General features: G+C 49.9%; 4 protein-coding genes across 4 annotated transcripts; 2 read left to right on the top strand and 2 right to left on the bottom strand.

Moving 5' to 3' along the window:
* Nucleotides 1-353: 353 nt before the first annotated feature.
* On the top strand, nt 354-1464 carry swc5 (putative Swr1p complex component (Swc5); the record flags this gene model as incomplete). Its single annotated transcript, XM_056956153.1, has 2 exons — nt 354-727; nt 783-1464. The coding sequence occupies 2 exons, from the start codon at nt 354-356 to the stop codon at nt 1462-1464; spliced, it is 1056 nt and encodes a 351-aa protein (XP_056810487.1).
* Nucleotides 1465-1988: 524 nt separating this feature from the next.
* N7506_006859 (T2 family ribonuclease) lies at nt 1989-2920 on the bottom strand (the record flags this gene model as incomplete). The annotated part of the gene is made up of 4 exons (XM_056956152.1): nt 1989-2038; nt 2093-2285; nt 2351-2645; nt 2694-2920. The coding sequence occupies 4 exons, from the start codon at nt 2918-2920 to the stop codon at nt 1989-1991; spliced, it is 765 nt and encodes a 254-aa protein (XP_056810486.1).
* A 566-nt stretch (nt 2921-3486) lies between these two features.
* Nucleotides 3487-5183, bottom strand: N7506_006858 (uncharacterized protein; the record flags this gene model as incomplete). Its single annotated transcript, XM_056956151.1, has 5 exons — nt 3487-4002; nt 4053-4479; nt 4530-4662; nt 4709-4822; nt 4871-5183. 5 exons carry the CDS (start codon nt 5181-5183, stop codon nt 3487-3489), a joined length of 1503 nt encoding a protein of 500 aa, XP_056810485.1.
* Nucleotides 5184-13880: 8697 nt separating this feature from the next.
* On the top strand, nt 13881-15173 carry brlA (C2H2 type transcription factor BrlA; the record flags this gene model as incomplete). Its single annotated transcript, XM_056956150.1, has 1 exon — nt 13881-15173. One exon carries the CDS (start codon nt 13881-13883, stop codon nt 15171-15173), a length of 1293 nt encoding a protein of 430 aa, XP_056810484.1.
* Between the last annotated feature and the right edge of the window lie 2672 nt (nt 15174-17845).

Here is a 17845-nt window from a genome sequence, read left to right as displayed (position 1 = left end):
TCTTCATTGAGCCTCGCTATCTCAATTTATCGTTCAGACTCGTGAAAATGGTAATTTTGTCTCGTTCGCAGCTTGGAAGGGTCGCAGTAAACATGGTCGGCATAGATGTCCTGGTGTTGACCCGGCCGGTCTGGACGAAGACATAGCCTACTAGCCCACTCACACAATACCAATTGTTCGACCAGACGACTGCACAATGAGTATTATGAGGATTTTTATCGCGACAGGTAGCTTGAACAGCAGATAATGCAGTCAAAACAATTGGCATTGATAGGCCACCGCCCCGCGGCAGAATACCGTATTTCTCCAACTCCCGTCGCATCCATCTCCTTTAGATCAACAATACCTACACAATGACAAACGAGCCCGCCGCCCAGACGATCCAGGACCCAGATGATGAAGACTACGATTCTGCCGAAGATGAAGATTTCCAAGTAGGCGCGGCGCAAGATGACTCCGAGCTATCCTCCGACGACAACGAGGCCGCAGAACCAGCCAAAAAGAAGCGCAAAATACAAGCGCAAACAACTGCCCCGGAAGACCCAGAGCTAGATTCGGGAGATGAAGCCACAATTCGAAAAGCGAAAGAGAAGAAAGACAAGAAACGCAAAGGAAAGAAGTCCAAGGGCAAACGAGCTCGCGACAGCGATGACGATGACGACATTGATATGGACGATGAGGGGGGAACGGGGGGATTTGTACGGACACGTGCGATGAAGAAGCACATGTGAGCTCGTCCGGCAGTTACAAGCGTGTTGCCAGATGCTAATAGGCCATTACAGACGCGAAGAGGAAGCAGAGCGCAAACCGCTAGCCAAAATCGACGGCGCGACCGTGGACGTTGATGCACTATGGGCGCAAATGAACGCGCCACAATCCCGAAACGACCAACAGACACCGCAACCTCAAGCCGAGACCGCACCGGAACCCGAAACTACACAGACAGAAGCACAGGACCAACGGTCCGCGGAGGCGGGCGATAAACCTGGCGGCGCGCATGAGGATGAAATGATCAAGATCAAGCGCACCTACAAATTTGCTGGAGAGTGGATCACGGAAGAAAAGGTGGTGTCCAAGCACTCCGCAGAGGCTAAGGTGTTCCTTGCCAGCGGGGAGCACGTTGAATACACCAACGAGGAAGCTGCAGCCGCGAGTGCCGCTCTCAATCTCAGTCGACCGCTTCGCAAGATCTCACGATTCGACCCGAATCCGACCGGTACGATTAAGAAAAGTTGGGAGAAGCAGCTTGTTCCCGAGGAGAAGGATGCGCAGGGTCCCAAGATCAACACGGTGGAGAAGTCAAGACTCGATTGGGCTTCGTACGTCGATAAAGCCGGTATCAAGGACGAGCTCCGCACGCACAGCAAGGCTAAGGAGGGCTACATGGGTCGTATGGACTTCTTGGGTCGCATGGAGGACAAGAGAGAAGACGAAAGGCGGGAAGCACGGCTCAAGGGCATGTGAAATCTGCATCTGTGATGTCTAGCAAATTTCTCCTTCCTCGAGTGTATCCTGCTCGTGTGCTGCTACGCACGCTTGCTGTGTGGCCTGGAAGGTGGACAACCGCCCGGGTTTTATGCCAAAGTGACGACACCATCGGTGACTATCTCGGTTGGGGCTCTTCTTCTGATCAACCAGTAGCAAGCACTTTGACCCTCAAACACGGGGCATCGCCAAAAACCACACCTGAGCGAGCCAGGCTACTATATTGTCTGTGACTCGCGAACAACCACGACCAGGGCGACTCATCGGCCATGACGAAAACCCTAAAGCCTGTTAAGCTTTACGGTCCCTCTTCGCAGTGAGCAGGTCAGTCAGCTCGGCTACAGACCTACGACTTAATGTGGTTCTACGAACCGCGTGCTTCATGATACAGAGGGACATAGAATCTGTCGTATCTTCATGTACTATAGCTATCAATAATTGAAAGAGCGCAGATTCAGCGAATCGGCCACACAGCTAAGGCCAAGCAAACGCATTCAAATTGTTCATTTGGGCACGTACTTGATACCTGTCTTGGGGCAGCCGGAAGTTGTAACTAAAGAAAACAATATGTTAGCAGAGCCACCACCGGGAGATAAAATTAACTTACGCGTCTTGACAGCCTTGTAAGAGCCATCAATGGCATTGCCCTGAACATTATAGAAATACCAAACCTGGTTCAGCTTTCCGCTCGAGCAACCCAGGTACACCGATGCGCCATGCAGCGAAGTGAGCGCACTCTGGATTTCGCTCAGAGTATAAGTCTTAGAAGTGCTTGGAGTAATGCCAGCATCGGCAAGAGCCTGTCGTAGAAAAAGAAGAAGTAATCAGCATTTAACCTTCCGCATCCAACATTCAAATCCCATACCTGGTAAGTATCCAAACCCTTGAACAAATCCACAACCTTCTCGAAGAAGTCACCCACTTCTTCCTGAGCCGTGTACCCCTGGTAGCAGTCCGGGTCAATGGTGTTAATGCAAGTACCATGCTTGCCCCACTCATGAGCCCAGAAAGACTCATTGTCTCCGTCAATATCAACCCAGTACTCATCCATGTAGTCTAGCAGATCATCCTTGCCCTGCGCCTGCAAGATATCCGTGATATTGGTGTACGCGCGAGTCGAATCGCAGCTCGACTCGTACGTGCCGTCACAGTTATCGGGCCTGACTATGTCAATGTGGGTTTTCATGCATGCACGGAATCCAACCTACCACAGACCGTGGATGGTCCACGAGGTCGACGGCCCGGTCGATGGGCTGGTATCCCAGAATTGGGTCTGCAGGAGGGCGCCGCCAGGATAGTTGAAGCAGCAGGTAGGGGTAGTCGATGAACTTGCGCAGCTGTAGCCTGAGTTACTGGAGCAGGCCTCCAAGCTGGCGCTGGCGCCTGTGAGAAGGCCCATGGCCGCGAGGGCCAAAACGTGCTGGGATTGGAACATTTTTGGTGGATGTTGGAATTGAGGTGATGGGAACTCGACGGATCATGGGTCTTTATACTTCCCAAGGTTCACTGAAACCTTGCACATGTACCAGGGACCGGGATGTGATTTGTAGAACTCCATTGGGAAGATTGTTTACAGTATGGTGTCGCGTAGTGTTGAGTAGTGCCCTGAAAGTGGAGATAAGCCGAGACGATCTCCGACCGGGGCGCGCCGAGTGTTTCTCTCTTCGTCCAATGATAGATCGAAGATGCACAACGCAGTCGAGGCTAAGCGAAAGGCCGACGGTTTTCGTCTGAAGATTGAGGAGAAATGGGACTGGCGAGGTTGCATCGGCTGTCCTTCGGATCTCCGTAACCCCGCGAGATTAACGATCGTCAGGCCCTGACGAACCAGAGCGCTCAATTCGCATCTGGCAGAACGACGCTTGTTTCATGAGAGCTGCAATGCTGCTTTTACATTTGTGTCAACATGCTGAATAACATACGACACGTCCTTTGATTCCCCACCCCGAACAGCCCGTGGGAAATTGTATGGTCGTGAATGGTTATAACTTGAAGAATAATCTAAGATAATAAAGGCTCCTGCTCCTCGTCGGTCGCGCGTGATTGCTCGAACTTGACGTTCCAGACAGCCACCACAGCAAAGAAGAAAAACACCGCAGCCATCAGGAACGGAAGCCCCATCCATGCCTTGCCGAGGTGCAGGCCCAGCCGAAAGAGGTTGGCGAACAACGGACCCGAAACAAGAAGACCCACGCCCTGGGCGATTCCGATCGCTGAATACAAGGTACCGACATGGTCGGGGAGTACGAGTGAAGTCGCTAGACTGCGCGTCGTTACCATGAACGCCGAGCCGATGGACAAGATGACCAGACCGCCGATCAAGAAGGCAGGGTTGGGGCCGATGAAGACAGCGATAAATCCAATGACAGAGAGTATTCCACTGCCCTTGCTCATGATATGGTCGCTTCGCTTGCCGTGCAAGTTGAGATACTTGGCCGCTAGGAAAGTCACGGCTGGCATGAGGAGCAAGTATGTTACCAGGGCAAATATTCCCCGCAATGATATTAGGAGACTGGACTGTGGCTTGGGTCAGTTGAAAAAGTCGATGCACGGGGCAGTGTACTTACGCGACCGATACTCCAATCGAACTTGGCCGATACGTATTGTAGGAGGAGGTTTGTGCATTGTCGGCTCATGACGGTGACGAAAAGCACGAGGACCATGAGGCAGACGTTGAGATCAGACCAAATGAATCGTGTCGAGTCTCCGAACTCGCGGGCTTGTCGGATTAGCTCTTTGATCAGCGTTCTCTTATCGGATTCTTGAGGCTCGACTGGGCCGTGCTGGTCTGGCTCTGCTTGCTTGGTTCGTTTTGCTATTGCATCCTCGAGGGTCTCTGGGAGAAAGATAGCCGGTATGGATCCCACGAGGATCAAACCGAGTGATAACAAGTAGGGGAACATCGGGCCCTTGGTCATCAGGTACGCGCTTAGTGGGGCTGCTAGAATCTCAGCTACGAAGATGCACGATTGGAGCTGGAATAGCTTCGTAGATCTGGTGTTGTTAGATTTCAAGAAGCAGATCGTTTGGGTTCTGGCGATTACCTTTCATCCTCGGAGAACACGTCGGCGACTATGACCAATGCGATCGCAGTAATTACCACGTCACCGCCGCCAATCACTTTGAAGAGGGCTGACAGCCAGACCATCCGAAGGGGGATGACATTTGACCATAGACCTGATCACGTTAGATGTAACTCGGCATATGCAGAGGGTAGACGTACAAACAAGTCTCACCCAGACCTCCCCAAGCACGATGCCCAGCAGGCCGAGGTACAAGAAGGGCCTCCGTCCATAGCGATCGGAAAGAACGCCATATGGCAGTGAGAGAAGAAGGCCTGCCAAGGTGTGTTAGCAGCCGTCGAATCCCCGATTGGACGACATACCAGGCAGCACATCGAAAGTATCTTTGTATCCAATCACGAGGGCCAATTCACCCTGCACCGCCTCGGATTTGCAGGGATTTCCCTCCACCAAGCTGGGTGTCAGGGCATCGCCCGTGCGATGAAGAGTCTCTTTGTAATTTCGACAGATGATGTCTTCGAAAACTGCCAGCTGTGGCGCGTTGGACATGTAGAATCCAAAGTCGACAGCGAGGAGAAGCACTGCACACACGATGAAAACGACTACTTTCTTTGATTTTCGTGCGCTGGTCGCGTGTGGCAGCAAGGGCTCTGTGGCCTGCTGCGCGTCTGACATCGTGTCCGTTGCGTCTGCGGTTATATATTCCCGTCCATCAAGTGCCAAGTCCGGCATCCGAGTCTCCTGGAAAATTGTCAAAATTCGTGAGAAGTCGAAGGTAGAGAAAGGAGAAAGCAGAAGTTGCTCAGTCCAATTTTAGGCGTTGCTTATCGACGTTGAGAGCCAACTCGATTGGGTCTGGACCTTCGGAGTCCGGGCTGACTTCCCCCTCTTTCACCTTCTTTGTGAGAGAACAATACTAACCACCACCTACCCAGCCTATTGTGCGGGCTCACAACTTAATGGTTTGATAACAGTCATCGCAGCTCAGTTTGAGGCTAAAAGATTAGCCTCAACATCATATCGTCGGAGTTCAACGTGAGTTTCGGAGCTCGGATCGATGTGACCCAATATGCCGATGAGATGATCTCGGCTTATACTGATGCCACTTATCGCGAGCGGAGAATCAGACTGCAACCAATTATCTCTCAAGAAGAAGAATCAGAAGTCGTGTCACTCCAAAGCAACGTGGCATAACCCCAACACACCGCCAAATACGGAGCATCCAGGGACACCTCATGTGAGAGATCTCAAATCTTCAACTCAGCTCCATGCCCGTCTTCATAATTGGTCTGGACCAAACGTGCGAGTCAGTTGCAGCCCCAACCGTGCTCAACGACAAACGCCGAAACTCCACAAGAGGAAAGGTATCCGATATCGACTCCAAGCCATAATGGGAGCGGGAACCAAACCGCCATCCGCTTGACGTGCAGTCTGCAAGTTTCCGATTCTTGGGTAGACGGTGCATATCTAGCGACGCAAGTGCCCGACGCTCCGTCTTGGGATTTGAGCTGCGACCGTCTGATCTGAGAGACGGCTGGTCCGTATCCAAATGTGGAGAACCGCACGCCGGGGGATTTCTTCGGAGGATTAAGTGTCGGATGTTCTTTGCTTTTTCGGTCTGCGGTTTTCCGTTGCACGAGCAGGTATCGGGTGGCGCCCACGCTGTGGGTGAAACGCGTTCGGTGGGATTGCAGGTAATGTCTGATATGCGACGGGTTGCTGTCGCGGTGGTTTGCTCGGCTTTTCGGGATATCTCTGGATGAGATATAGATGCGAGTACACTCAAGTGTCGGTGGCACCACTCTGCGTCAGTTGGTTGACCTTGAGATTATCGCTGCAAGGTCATCACTCAGAATGACTGTTTGTACTGACTGGGTCCACGGGTTTCCTGTCTGCTGACCGCACGTCAAAGCTATGGCCTTCCACGGACAATTTGTGGAAAGCCAGAGATATTGTGGATCGGTCTATGCTGTTATGTATCCGGGGCTGGGGCGGATTCCAACGTTGGGCAACACTTCCAAGTTCCAAGATGTTCATAAATCGGCGAACCTGGTAGCGGTTGCTAGATAGAAGATGGTATGCAAATATGAACCTACAGGGCTCTGCACGACTGGACACACCGAAATTTGTCTGCACAGAGAGCACCCATTACATTCGTCTATCAAAGGTGCTACAGAGGCACCGAAAATCATGACGAAGTCGGGATTTACATGCACATACCTACACTTAGGCAGGTTCTCTCACAAAACAAACAGAAAATGAACTTTGGAAGAGGAGGTGAGACGGCATAATTTCTCCTCCCGCCATTTCCAAACATCTGGGCAATATATACACGGTGTAAGCTATCCTAAGGCTCTCTCCAGGGTTGTTCGTGATACCAAGCCTCGCCGCTGGATGTTCAGCTGCCAAGCCCTGGAGCGTCCTGATTTCTCCTGTACGCGAGTACTCAAGACTAATCAGAAAGCACTAACGCATCATTCCGGCCACGGACCTTGTGTGCCTTGGAGTGGATAGCTCATAGAGCCACCTTCAGCGAAGTGGTACCTACTGCGGGCGGGATGGAAGAAACTAGGTGACTAGTTTACCGCACTTTCGACATATATGTATATCAACTACAAATACGGAATTTCCTGCATACCATATGCATGAGTCAACAGCAGCTTGAAGGCTAATCCAAACAAGCAACCCTGGTGCCTCAGAACGACTTGAATCCACAGGTAGCAATTGAAAAAGCCGAGAAATGTTCAGATGAGCGACTGACATTGGGAAGTAAGTTCCATGTTTGCGCTCGTCGACTCTGCCGTTGCACCACAGATTTGGGGTCGAGCACTCACCGTAGCAACAAGGCATTATGCATGCACCCAAGCAGTTACTACATCCTGAGGTGAGACACAGAGGCCTAAGCCCTGCTGTTGACATTGCTGTGAAGCTGAACCACCTCACTAACCGTCCACCGACTTTACAAGAGCACAATAATCGATCAATGGCCGCAGAAATTTGCGTGATAGGCTCATAGGCTTTGATATCTACATTCTACAAACAAAGCCAAAAGCCCAAGCTTACGACAACACCTAGAAAAGTTAAATGTCAAGCTCAAGGCTAGAAAAAGTTCGATGGCCAGAACCACCTGGAAGCAATAATCATTCCGCGTATGACACAAAAATCCAAAACTGGCGTTGCATGAGTTACTTCCGACGCGCAATGCAATGTCTTTGCTCCGGTGAACGCCAAAGCCAATGCAACATAACGGTCAGAATACTGGGCGCGACCTCGACCTCACCGACGCCGCGACCCTGCCGAGTATATGTAGGAAATGAGACCAACACCAAATAACAGCATGTAGGTCACCTAACTCAGCGATAAAAGCTTCACCTAGGCGCAAGGGCCCAGGAATATATGATATCATTGAGATTCTCATCAATGATCGCCCTCGTCAATCCAATCACGACGAGCCCGTCCTCCACCTCACTGGCTAGACTTGGTTCGTGCGTGCAGGGCTCCACCTGCAAATCACCCATGTCTGACATTCTCCAGGTAACTTAGCCTGCACGGTCGATCAGGTGCCTAATTTGGAGCAGCAATCTCAGGGCTTGGCCGGTGCTACGATGCTGACTACTGGGCCACTAGTATGTTTACCTAAGATGAACGTCTTTTGCTTTATTTTACTTGGCCTGGTGAGTTCGATAGGGCATTGGGACGGTGTGCGTGCGCTGGTATGTGATACAGGCACTATTATTGCAACGCTGCATATCTGGAACACTGTAAGGTTTGATTATGGTCTCGATTCACAATATTCATGTAATTGGAAACTGTGTCTGGACCGCGACGCGAAATATAACGAGAGCGCGAATCATTTTACGAAAAGTTCGTCAGATACTGGAAGAATTCTCCTTCATCGCGACTCAGATCACGATCCTAGGACAGGTATACAGGTTGAAAGGGCCACACGAGGGTCAAGTCTGGGGAACCCCTGAAGGCCGATCAGGCTGAAGAGCAAATAGAATCATTCACGACCCACCAAACACCAGTTCAAAAGGCCCACAAGGCTTTTCTCCCTGGACGTTGAGTATCTGAACTTATTGGCGCCACCGAAATGAGTTCCAGGAAACCGGAAACTGTTGATGCAAGGCTATGCGCTATGCAAGTCAAGTTGGGTTATATAATTAAGCAAAAAGCCAATAAAAAAGCAAAATACCCACGATGAATGGCTTTGTCTTGAACCAAAAGGACTGACCGTTGGGCGAATAAGAACTAATAGTAAAAGAAGAAAATCCAAAAAGGTGAAGCAAGGGATGAAGCCGACCAATGCTTCAGGTACCAGGACCCCGAGAGAGCGCCGAGCGACCAAAGAACCGGGGACCTTTTTTGGCTTCGTGCATAGCACACAAAGTACTTTCTCAAATGCAGACTATTGATCGCTTTTGCAGCCTCTATCCTCCAACGCTTGGATCTCATAGGTCGATCAAATTTATCCCTGCATCGTGAGCCCAGATCCCCAAGCTTCCTCACAAATCATTGCCTGCAGCTTGCCAATTCCACAACGCTCATCCACCCCACAACTGCTCAGGACCCTGTTGTCGGGCCTCGACGTCTAATTGTAGACAAGCCGATCGGGTATCCGAATCTGGAGAGCATCTATTTCCGACCGTGGCGGATGATAGGGCCATGATCCCGACTGTTCGAACTTCTAATTTTCTTACTTAACTCAGACGTCAAATAAATAGCTAATTGGGTACTCCGTAAGGTTTGGAAAAGTAGCGTGACAAATGATCATTCATTCCAGCAAGTAATGCCAAACTCAAGTAAAAAAAGTATCATGAGTCAAGCCAAGCCAAATTACGGGGTACGGGGTTCGGATGTGCGGAGGGAAATGATCGAATTTCCTACGGAGTACGATCCGCACATTCACAATGTCATCGGTGGCTTCGACCATTCAGAGCTGCAGCTGCAGCCCTGGAAAAGTGAGCCGTTCAGCGGCGCTGCAGCCTCGGGGGAGACAGCAGGTGCATACCGAAGAATGTCAGTACAACGTACGGAGTACGCCAGCGTGAACCGGGTGGACCAGCCAACCAGTTGAAATGCGTGCACACAAAAGCAATAGTACCGATGGATTTACTGGCTTGTAATTTATTGGCTAAGCTGCATAGAGGGGCCATTCAAGAAGTAATTCACGGAGGGAAAAAGCAAAATGGTAGGAGCACTGCGATAGCGAAAGGCTTCAGCCGTACATATCTTGGATCGTCCGTTATGATATTCAAAAGATTTTGAGTTTCAGAGCTGAACGATTCTGAGATCGAATACGGAGCTCTTTGGCATTCGATGAGGGGACCGGGGGTTGAGAATGTCACTCAGTTGATAGCTCCATTTGTGAGGCCCGGGTACCTGGTCCCTGAGAGTGGATGGGCGTGCTAATGCAGGCATACATCTGATCCCAAATAAGGTTTTAAAGTCGGTGTTTGCGTTGCACTCTATCTATCATGCCTTCTCTCTGGGGTCTGGGGGTCAGGGTGGTAGCTGGGGAATTAAGCCTAGTCCAGGATTGTCTACGTCCAAGCCTATCTATGGAGTGTTTCAGTTGCCACCTCTGCCACACGAAACAAAGCAATGCGATCGGCGGGAAATCAAACATTACTGAGAGCCCAGTCCGTACAAAGTACTCAGTAATGAGTCATGGGAGTGTCGGATGTCAACGAGCCCCAACCGAAACGGGAAGATTTCTGTGTGGGAGGCGCATAGCACGCAACCTAAAGTGGGTTCGTGGCGAGCTGGACGTACGCAAATCCCATGTAGAGAATAGGGGAGGCATGTTACTAGTAATCCATAACGGCGAAGCCCGAATAAGCCACATCACCATCCACCGCGCCACAGATTGATCAACATGGCACGGCTCTGGCCGTGAGCTGCAACGCAAGAGACTATGGCATGACTGGATGCGACAGAAACCTGATTCGCGAAGCCACTATCGAATTTTCGAGCCAGGCTGATCGCGGGATCTACTAGACGTGCAGTTGATAGATACTTAGGCGGTGTTGCCCAGAATTTGAAGCTTAAGCCATCGATCGTCAATTCTGATCTCAATCGCGGTGGAGTGTGCTCATTTGATGGTCAGTACTAGTCGCATCGAGCACACAGACACAGACAAGCTTGGCTTGGCAGGTTCGTGTGAAGGTCGAGCGACGTACGTACACCGTGATAGCATCCCTTGAGACGCAGGGGTCTCTCTCGAGATCCGGGGGAGGTGCCTTGATTCTGCTCGGCTTCGAGATTCACCCTTGCTGCAGGTTTGGTCTGTGCTCCAAGGAATTGGCCAACGAGAAGCTCAAAAGAAAGCAGGTACCGTACGGAGCATGGAGCATATATCATGGGAAAGGGTCAGATTGCGCTACTGATTGGAGATATTGTTTAATGAGCGGCGAAGTTGACTCAGGGCACGAACCTTGATGCTACGAGATCTGGGGTACCCGAAATTAATGTGGAACTTAACAGGAGATGTAAGCAATGGAACGATCAACGTGTCTCACGGCTTTTGGTTTCCAGGATTTGGACCATCGTATTGAAGTGATAGATCGTATCACTAGCCAACTGTGAAGAAGCGTGTCAAACCGGTTTTCGAGCTCATGGGACACGGTAAGAGATGCAAGTATATCAATAGAGGCGTGGTTAAGGAATGGGGGAAGAAATAATGTAGATGCAAGAAATCCAAGGGTTGAATTATTCAGGTGGGGGAAAGCCAATGAATCTGACATGGGGAGAGATCGGCAATAGTACGGGGTTCGTAGCAAATACCGACGCTCAGGTCCATTTCGATGATTCGAGTTCCCACAGAGTCGGATCGATGCGATGGAAAAGCCTAATGAGAATTTAGAAGTCCACGAATAAGGGGTGAGTCCCTACTCCGTACTGGGTATAACCGGACAAGGTTGAGAGCTGTCAGAAATCAGCCGCTTAGCCTTAGGGCTCAGATCAAACGCTCGTTTATTCCACGCTAGTACAACACGTAGAAACCCTGCTTCATCACATCACCAGAGTCACGCTATGTGCGATGTGATACCCATAACCAATTGGGCCTGAAACCTTGAAAGTTATAATGAACTTTCACAATTGACATTTACCTCTCTTGGGCAGCCCTGGAGACAATTGGTATTGTCAACAAATAACAGATTACTAATCACCGTGATCCTCCACAAACATTCGAGGGCGATCACTATTTGGGCGGGCTTGAAACGTAGACTTGCGAGCATCTGAAGCCAAATGCGAAACTCTAGCTATGGCTCGTCGCCACGCAGCTTAAGCGCAGAAGTTTGTCGCAATGCAACCAGAGCCGACTTCCATCGTTCGGGTCTCGACTGACGCGTGATGGATCAGACGCAGGTGCAGCTTCAGCCTAGGCCGACACTATCCGAACCGTTGGGGCAAGACGGGCTGCTGATTCTCAAGCCCAATGAGTGGGAAAATCAGTTTCTCCCCAAGCCTATCTACAGGCTCGGCCTGCGTGATTCGCCATCTCATTTTCACTCGCATTCCGAGTGATCATGACGAGGTCAGTTCAAGTGCCAAGATGCCCTAATGGCCCTAATGGCCCTAATCCCCGTGAAGAATTGGGGAAGCATAATGGAATTATCGGAAAGCAAGACACAATGAGACAAGGGCGATCGATTATCCTTCGCCACAGAAAAATAACGCGGAGAATTAGGGGAATGCTGGAATCTGAGATTACTACTCTCCGGCCTAAGCTGCAGTGTCAACCGGGTTCGCACAGACCAAATGGTTAACGTCTGACCTGTCGCAAAAGTACTATGCGATCGATCCAAGCCTCCACTGCACGTCCGAGCGAGCTCATATTATTTAAAAATAAATCATAAAATAATAATAAAACAGCCCACATTGTTTCTGAGTAGAAGTTTCACCATTTCCTTATTTTCCCTGATCTTCATAGTAGAATTATAATTTCCAGAATCAAGCGTGTGTAAAACTCACAATCCACTGACAAATAAATCCAAGGTTTCCAGATCTGAGACCAAAAGTGGAGAGGGAGATCAGGGTCTCAGGTTTGATCGACACGGCTACGAAGTCCGGGGACGCGATTTACACTGCATGTCCAAATAGACTCTGCTCACATTTCACGGAACCCAAGAGGTACAGCCTAGACATTCCAATGTAGAGTATGCTTTAGTCTACCTTAGTGGGAGATCGGATAGTGGGCAAGATGCATAAAAGATTAAAGAATTAAATATTCAAAATGATCAGCCACCTACCTAATCATAGTAGACGACGTAGCCAGAGAACCCTAAGAAGTCTAATGCCGAAAAAAGAAATAATGCATTTTTCTCAAACAATTCCAGAAAGAATAATGCTATTTTCTTTTCTTTTTTGTATTTTTCTTTTTTTTTTGCCTCTCTGATAATAAAAAAAAAAAAAAAGGTGAGGGATGGCAATCAATGCGCCGATCCAAGTCACCTTTCCCATCAGCACCACCTTCAGCCCAGAACAGGTACCAGGAACAAGCTTCCCCCGTGGATCATTGCTTTTAATTGCTTTGTACAAACTCTTTAAGACACCCGTCGGCCCTCGATTTCCTAACCACTCCTCCTTACCGAGCCCTGGTCATATAATCTCCCCTCCCCCTGCCGTCTAATCTCAGTCAACTCTGAGACCAGCCCCTTCTACGCCAAATCTAATAACCGCGTTAAAGGGTTTCTGACACCAATATCGCCCAGCCTGTGCTTGGTGTTCCATCCCAGCCTATTCTTCTGTCTCTTTTTGGTAGTCCGGGTCCATATTAACGCGAAACATCGCGTTTTAACCCGCAGCCCTCGAGGACCTCCAGTCGATCCCAGCCCAGATCCAGCCGTTGCGTCCTTTGCCGCGGTAACGGAGGATCTCATAGTCTACATTCCTAGCCTTGCTTGATACCGGGCACGCGACGCGCCGCTAATCAAGTTCATCTGAGCTTAGACCATGGCGTATAGCTGTAAGTTCCACCTCTCGGGATTCTATGCTCGACCAATTTGTTTATTTCTGCTCGTTTGTCCTCCATTCCCTTCACTCTTCACAACATTCTTTCCTTTCCCTAGACCTTGGGACCTAATACACATTCTCTTGTCACTTGTCTCCTGTGCCTGTTCCTTCGCTTTCCTTCAGTCTTCCATCCCTTCACTTGCCTTGACATCATATCGATCTTTCAATCTTTCCTTATTCTTTTCCTTTTTTTTTTTATCTGCCTCGCTGTCGCCTCTCTCTTTCTCTCTCACACACAATCTCGCAACACAATCGCTTCAATCATCTTAAAACACATACTAAAACAAAGTGCCCTGGGCAGGTGATACCAACCCACCTGCATCTCAATCTTTCAAAACCGAGGACCTCGACGACATGAGATCTCACGGACAACAAATCTCTGACCGTTTGACCGTTGAAGTCGATTGCCACTCTCTCGGCCCCAGCGAATGCCCCTCGATGACATCGAGCTTCTCGCCTTTGGACTCGCCTACTCCTACGCCTACCAGCATCTACAGCCAAGGCTCAATGGCTTCCCCCGGATGGCACGAGCCCTCGCAATATCACCACAGCATGCCAATGGAGCGCCGGACTTCCCAGACTCCTTTGCGCAGCGCCTTCAGAATGGCCGACCTCACCTCCAACGAGGGCATGATGAACATGCCTTGTGGCAACATGGACCGGCCAGATCAAATGGCACTTCCTGAGTACCTACCTGGATACGAAGAAAACGTCGACCAGCTTTGGCTTCAACAGGACGTTCCCAAGACCTACCAAGAGTCTCAGTTCCCCTACCAGGCTCAGATGCCTCAGTACAACCAAATGGCTCGCAACTACTACCACCGACCTCAGCAGGCTGGATACCTGCCAGAGTCCGCCTCTAATCCTTGTCTCTCTCGCCCTATCTTCAACCAACCCACTGAGCGGATGCCGAACTCCGCCTCAATGACCAACATGTTCCACTTCATGCCTTCACAGGAGTCCTTGGTACCTCAGACCATCACTCCGTCCCAGGCTTTCCCTGCCGGTCCTATGACGCCGCCACCTTCTTCATACTCCGAGTTCCCCACCAACATCCCTACTTTCAAGACCCACACTCCTTCCACCCCTCACCGCTCTGTTTCCATGGGCACCCCTTCTGGCTCTGATACTCCCGTCAGCCGCATGTCCCACGGCGAGTACCAGGACGAGTTCCCTCTCTCTCCTGTCTACCGCGATGGCTTGATGCAGCGTCATCGCCAGCCTTCTCGCAAACCTTCTAAGAAACAACTCCTTCGATCCACCCTCAGCCTCGAGAACCTGCCGCCGATCATTAAGCAGGTGCAGTTCAAGTGCAAGGAGCCTGGCTGCAAGGGTCGTTTCAAGCGCCAGGAACATCTCAAGAGGCACATGAAGAGCCACTCCAAGGAGAAGCCTCATGTCTGCTGGGTCCCTGGCTGCCACCGTGCATTCTCTCGCAGCGACAACTTGAACGCCCACTACACCAAGACCCACAGCAAGCGTGGCGGTCGTAATCGCTATGTTGCAACCCTTGATGAAACCAGCCAAGACTTCGACCCTGACTTCCGTGGTCAATTGACCCCTGACGGTCGTCCTATCTACGGCAGCAAGCTTGAAGATTCCATGCCCGATTGCGGCGAGCTCAGCGTTGATGGCTGGGATGATTAGTCGAATGACCCACGCCCACGAAACACCAAAAAGCAAACAACAAAATCGAAAAAAAAAAACAAAGAAATCCACTAAAAAAGATTCGTTCCAGACTTTTCCCAAAAGAAAATATGGAACTATAGAAACACATTCACACAAACTTGGCCTTGGATTTGATACCCCGTGTCTGGAGGATCGACTATATGAAATGGCAGACGCATCACAGGCCCATTGGCACTGGCGTTGTACATGTCTCTGAGCATCGGAGATTTTGATTTATTTACGTTTTTTCTATGTTTTTCTTTTCTTTTCTCTTGCATAATTTGTCCGGAGCCAAAGGCTGGGAGGTACTTTCAACGACTATGGGGTTCACCGGCGTTACATTTGCTATGGGAGATCGCTGGAATAATCATTTGGGAGGAATACCCTTCAGGGGTCAGCGGTCGTGTACAATCTGTTACAACGTGTTGTTGTTTTACTTTATTATTATTTTTTTTTCTTTTCTGTCTGTACTACCATTCCTACGGCCTAATATACAAAAATCCAAGATCTGCACCGTCGCGATACACTTCGCGCCTATTGAAATTCAGAATATTCCCGCCAATAAGAGCCTCTTGGTTGTTGACTCGTGTTACACGCGACTTTGACTTCTTTGTCCCACGGTTCGTTCCTGGGCGTGGCAAGAATGTCAAGAATGTTACACATCACACGCTATCCACGCTCTAGATCCTTAGTTCCTGGATCTCTCCAAACCGATCTATCTTCCCCCAGTGGAGCCATCTCCAATCGGGCCTCCTGCAGATAGACCCTCCTTGTGGTTCCTCTTAACAGGCGGATCTCCCACTTTGGGTTTCACATAGGCCATGTCATCACTTCACCGCGGCTCGGCTGGACGGATATCCCTACAAGTATCGTACCCAGCTATCTGACTACGTGTACGTACGTGTCTCTCTAGAAGTATGTGAAACCGAGCACGCACCGCGAGCCTCCGAACGACACGAACCATGCTCCACTTCACCCGCGCCACACTCGACAGCGCAATCGGCCATACCTATCAGACCGGTGGGGTCCATTCTCATTCTCCTATTCAAGGTCCACAATTCTTCAACTTGAATAGTAGATGTCAGTGCAACGCCTAGTGAATTGCTAAGTTTAGTGCTATGGCGCCAGCCTCTGCGCCCCAGGCCCTAGCGGAGAACGAGACTGGAATGCAGAATCAACTTCACTTGCATCAGTCTAAGACTAGACCCCATATGGAGTCAGTACCAAGAGGCCACGCTACCTTTCATGTTCTTACCGCTGTGATGGAATCTCACACGTCATTCCAATCCCACCTACCCCCGATTTCCCCTACGGAGTACGGAGTACATGGGGATTTCCCTAATCCCTCCTCGACCCCCCAGTTCAGTAAAGTGTGATGCTTACTGCATACTCATTAATGATATTCGTGCATGGAACACGCTCATTCGAAGCATACGAAGTACAGAGAACAAGCATGTAACTCTACAGAGTAGCTTCGACGGTTCTCCTACTTTGGGTCTAGTCAGGACCTGGTACGGTCGTTCTATGCGGTGTACTTCGTACTCCGTACTCTGGACAAAGTACAGTAAACGTAGGTACCAACATGCAGCACGAGCCTGAATTCATTTCCCGTGACCCCTGCTTTTAGCCTTGGAAAGGTCTTGACACGATAGTCACTGGCGATCCAATTCACACATCGGGTTTTTCACATTCCGTGGTTATTTTGACCAGTCCCACTTCCCCAGCATTAATGACAAATTCCCGAACCCACCGCTACACCGGCTTTTGCACATCGGTGTGTTCAACGTTGGGCTATGTCTGGAGTAGAAGTCTGACGCCCATGCCGTCGAGCGGCAGCGCGTTACACCGCGCTATGTATATGCCGCGCAGTACTAATCGGGAATAGGAATCGGGCCTCCCGGCGGTATGGTACGTGGAAATGGTACCCAAACTATTTCTACCTTTCTTTTTTTTCCCTGCTTATTTCCCTGCATTTTTGGTTTTTTCTTATTTCTTCAAAAAGCCTCCAGGGTTCTTGTAGCAAATAGCCAGAGATTATACCGACTTCTGCGAGTGCATTAATTGCTACTGTAACATTGGGCTTTCTCGTGATCGATCTTCAACGCGCGTTTAGGTTCCGAGATAGTTCGAGCCTGCATAACGCCCACCAGTAGGCGTTCTAATTCGCCCTCAGCTCTCCAATGCTGCTCATCGAAGAAAATGTCCACTTATTAAAATTTCAACGTCATTAGGTAAATACGAACGAGGTTGAAATCTCTCTCTTACACTACTTCCAGATTAATCCATGGATTGCAGTAGCGATAATGCAGTATTAATGGTGCATATGCTTCGAGGCATTCGATGGAGAACCTTGGAAGGTCTCCCGAACCAGTTGGAATCCTTTCCACGTCCATCGGTGTGCCTATGCAATGTGAATCATTGTACAGTGTACTGTTATGTATACTTCGGTGCAGATACAGGCACAACTTTATCCCAAGGCATCAGAGTTTGAAACGACATGGCCACGAACTTTCAACCACATCAGTCAGCAGAGTGCCTGGCAATCTTGGAAGCTGTACGCGAGCACCTGCAGTGTGTCTTGAGTCTATCTACACCGTATACCAAATGCAAAGCTCACACTGGTCCTCGTCTTGAACTTATCTATTGACTTT

The sequence above is a fragment of the Penicillium brevicompactum genome (genome assembly GCF_028827555.1).
Source record: "Penicillium brevicompactum strain IBT 35665 chromosome Unknown utg000005l_segment0_segment0, whole genome shotgun sequence".
Taxonomy (NCBI): domain Eukaryota; kingdom Fungi; phylum Ascomycota; class Eurotiomycetes; order Eurotiales; family Aspergillaceae; genus Penicillium; species Penicillium brevicompactum.
The sequence above is the reverse complement of the archived record's forward strand: the minus strand, read 5'-3'. Positions and strand labels throughout refer to the sequence as shown.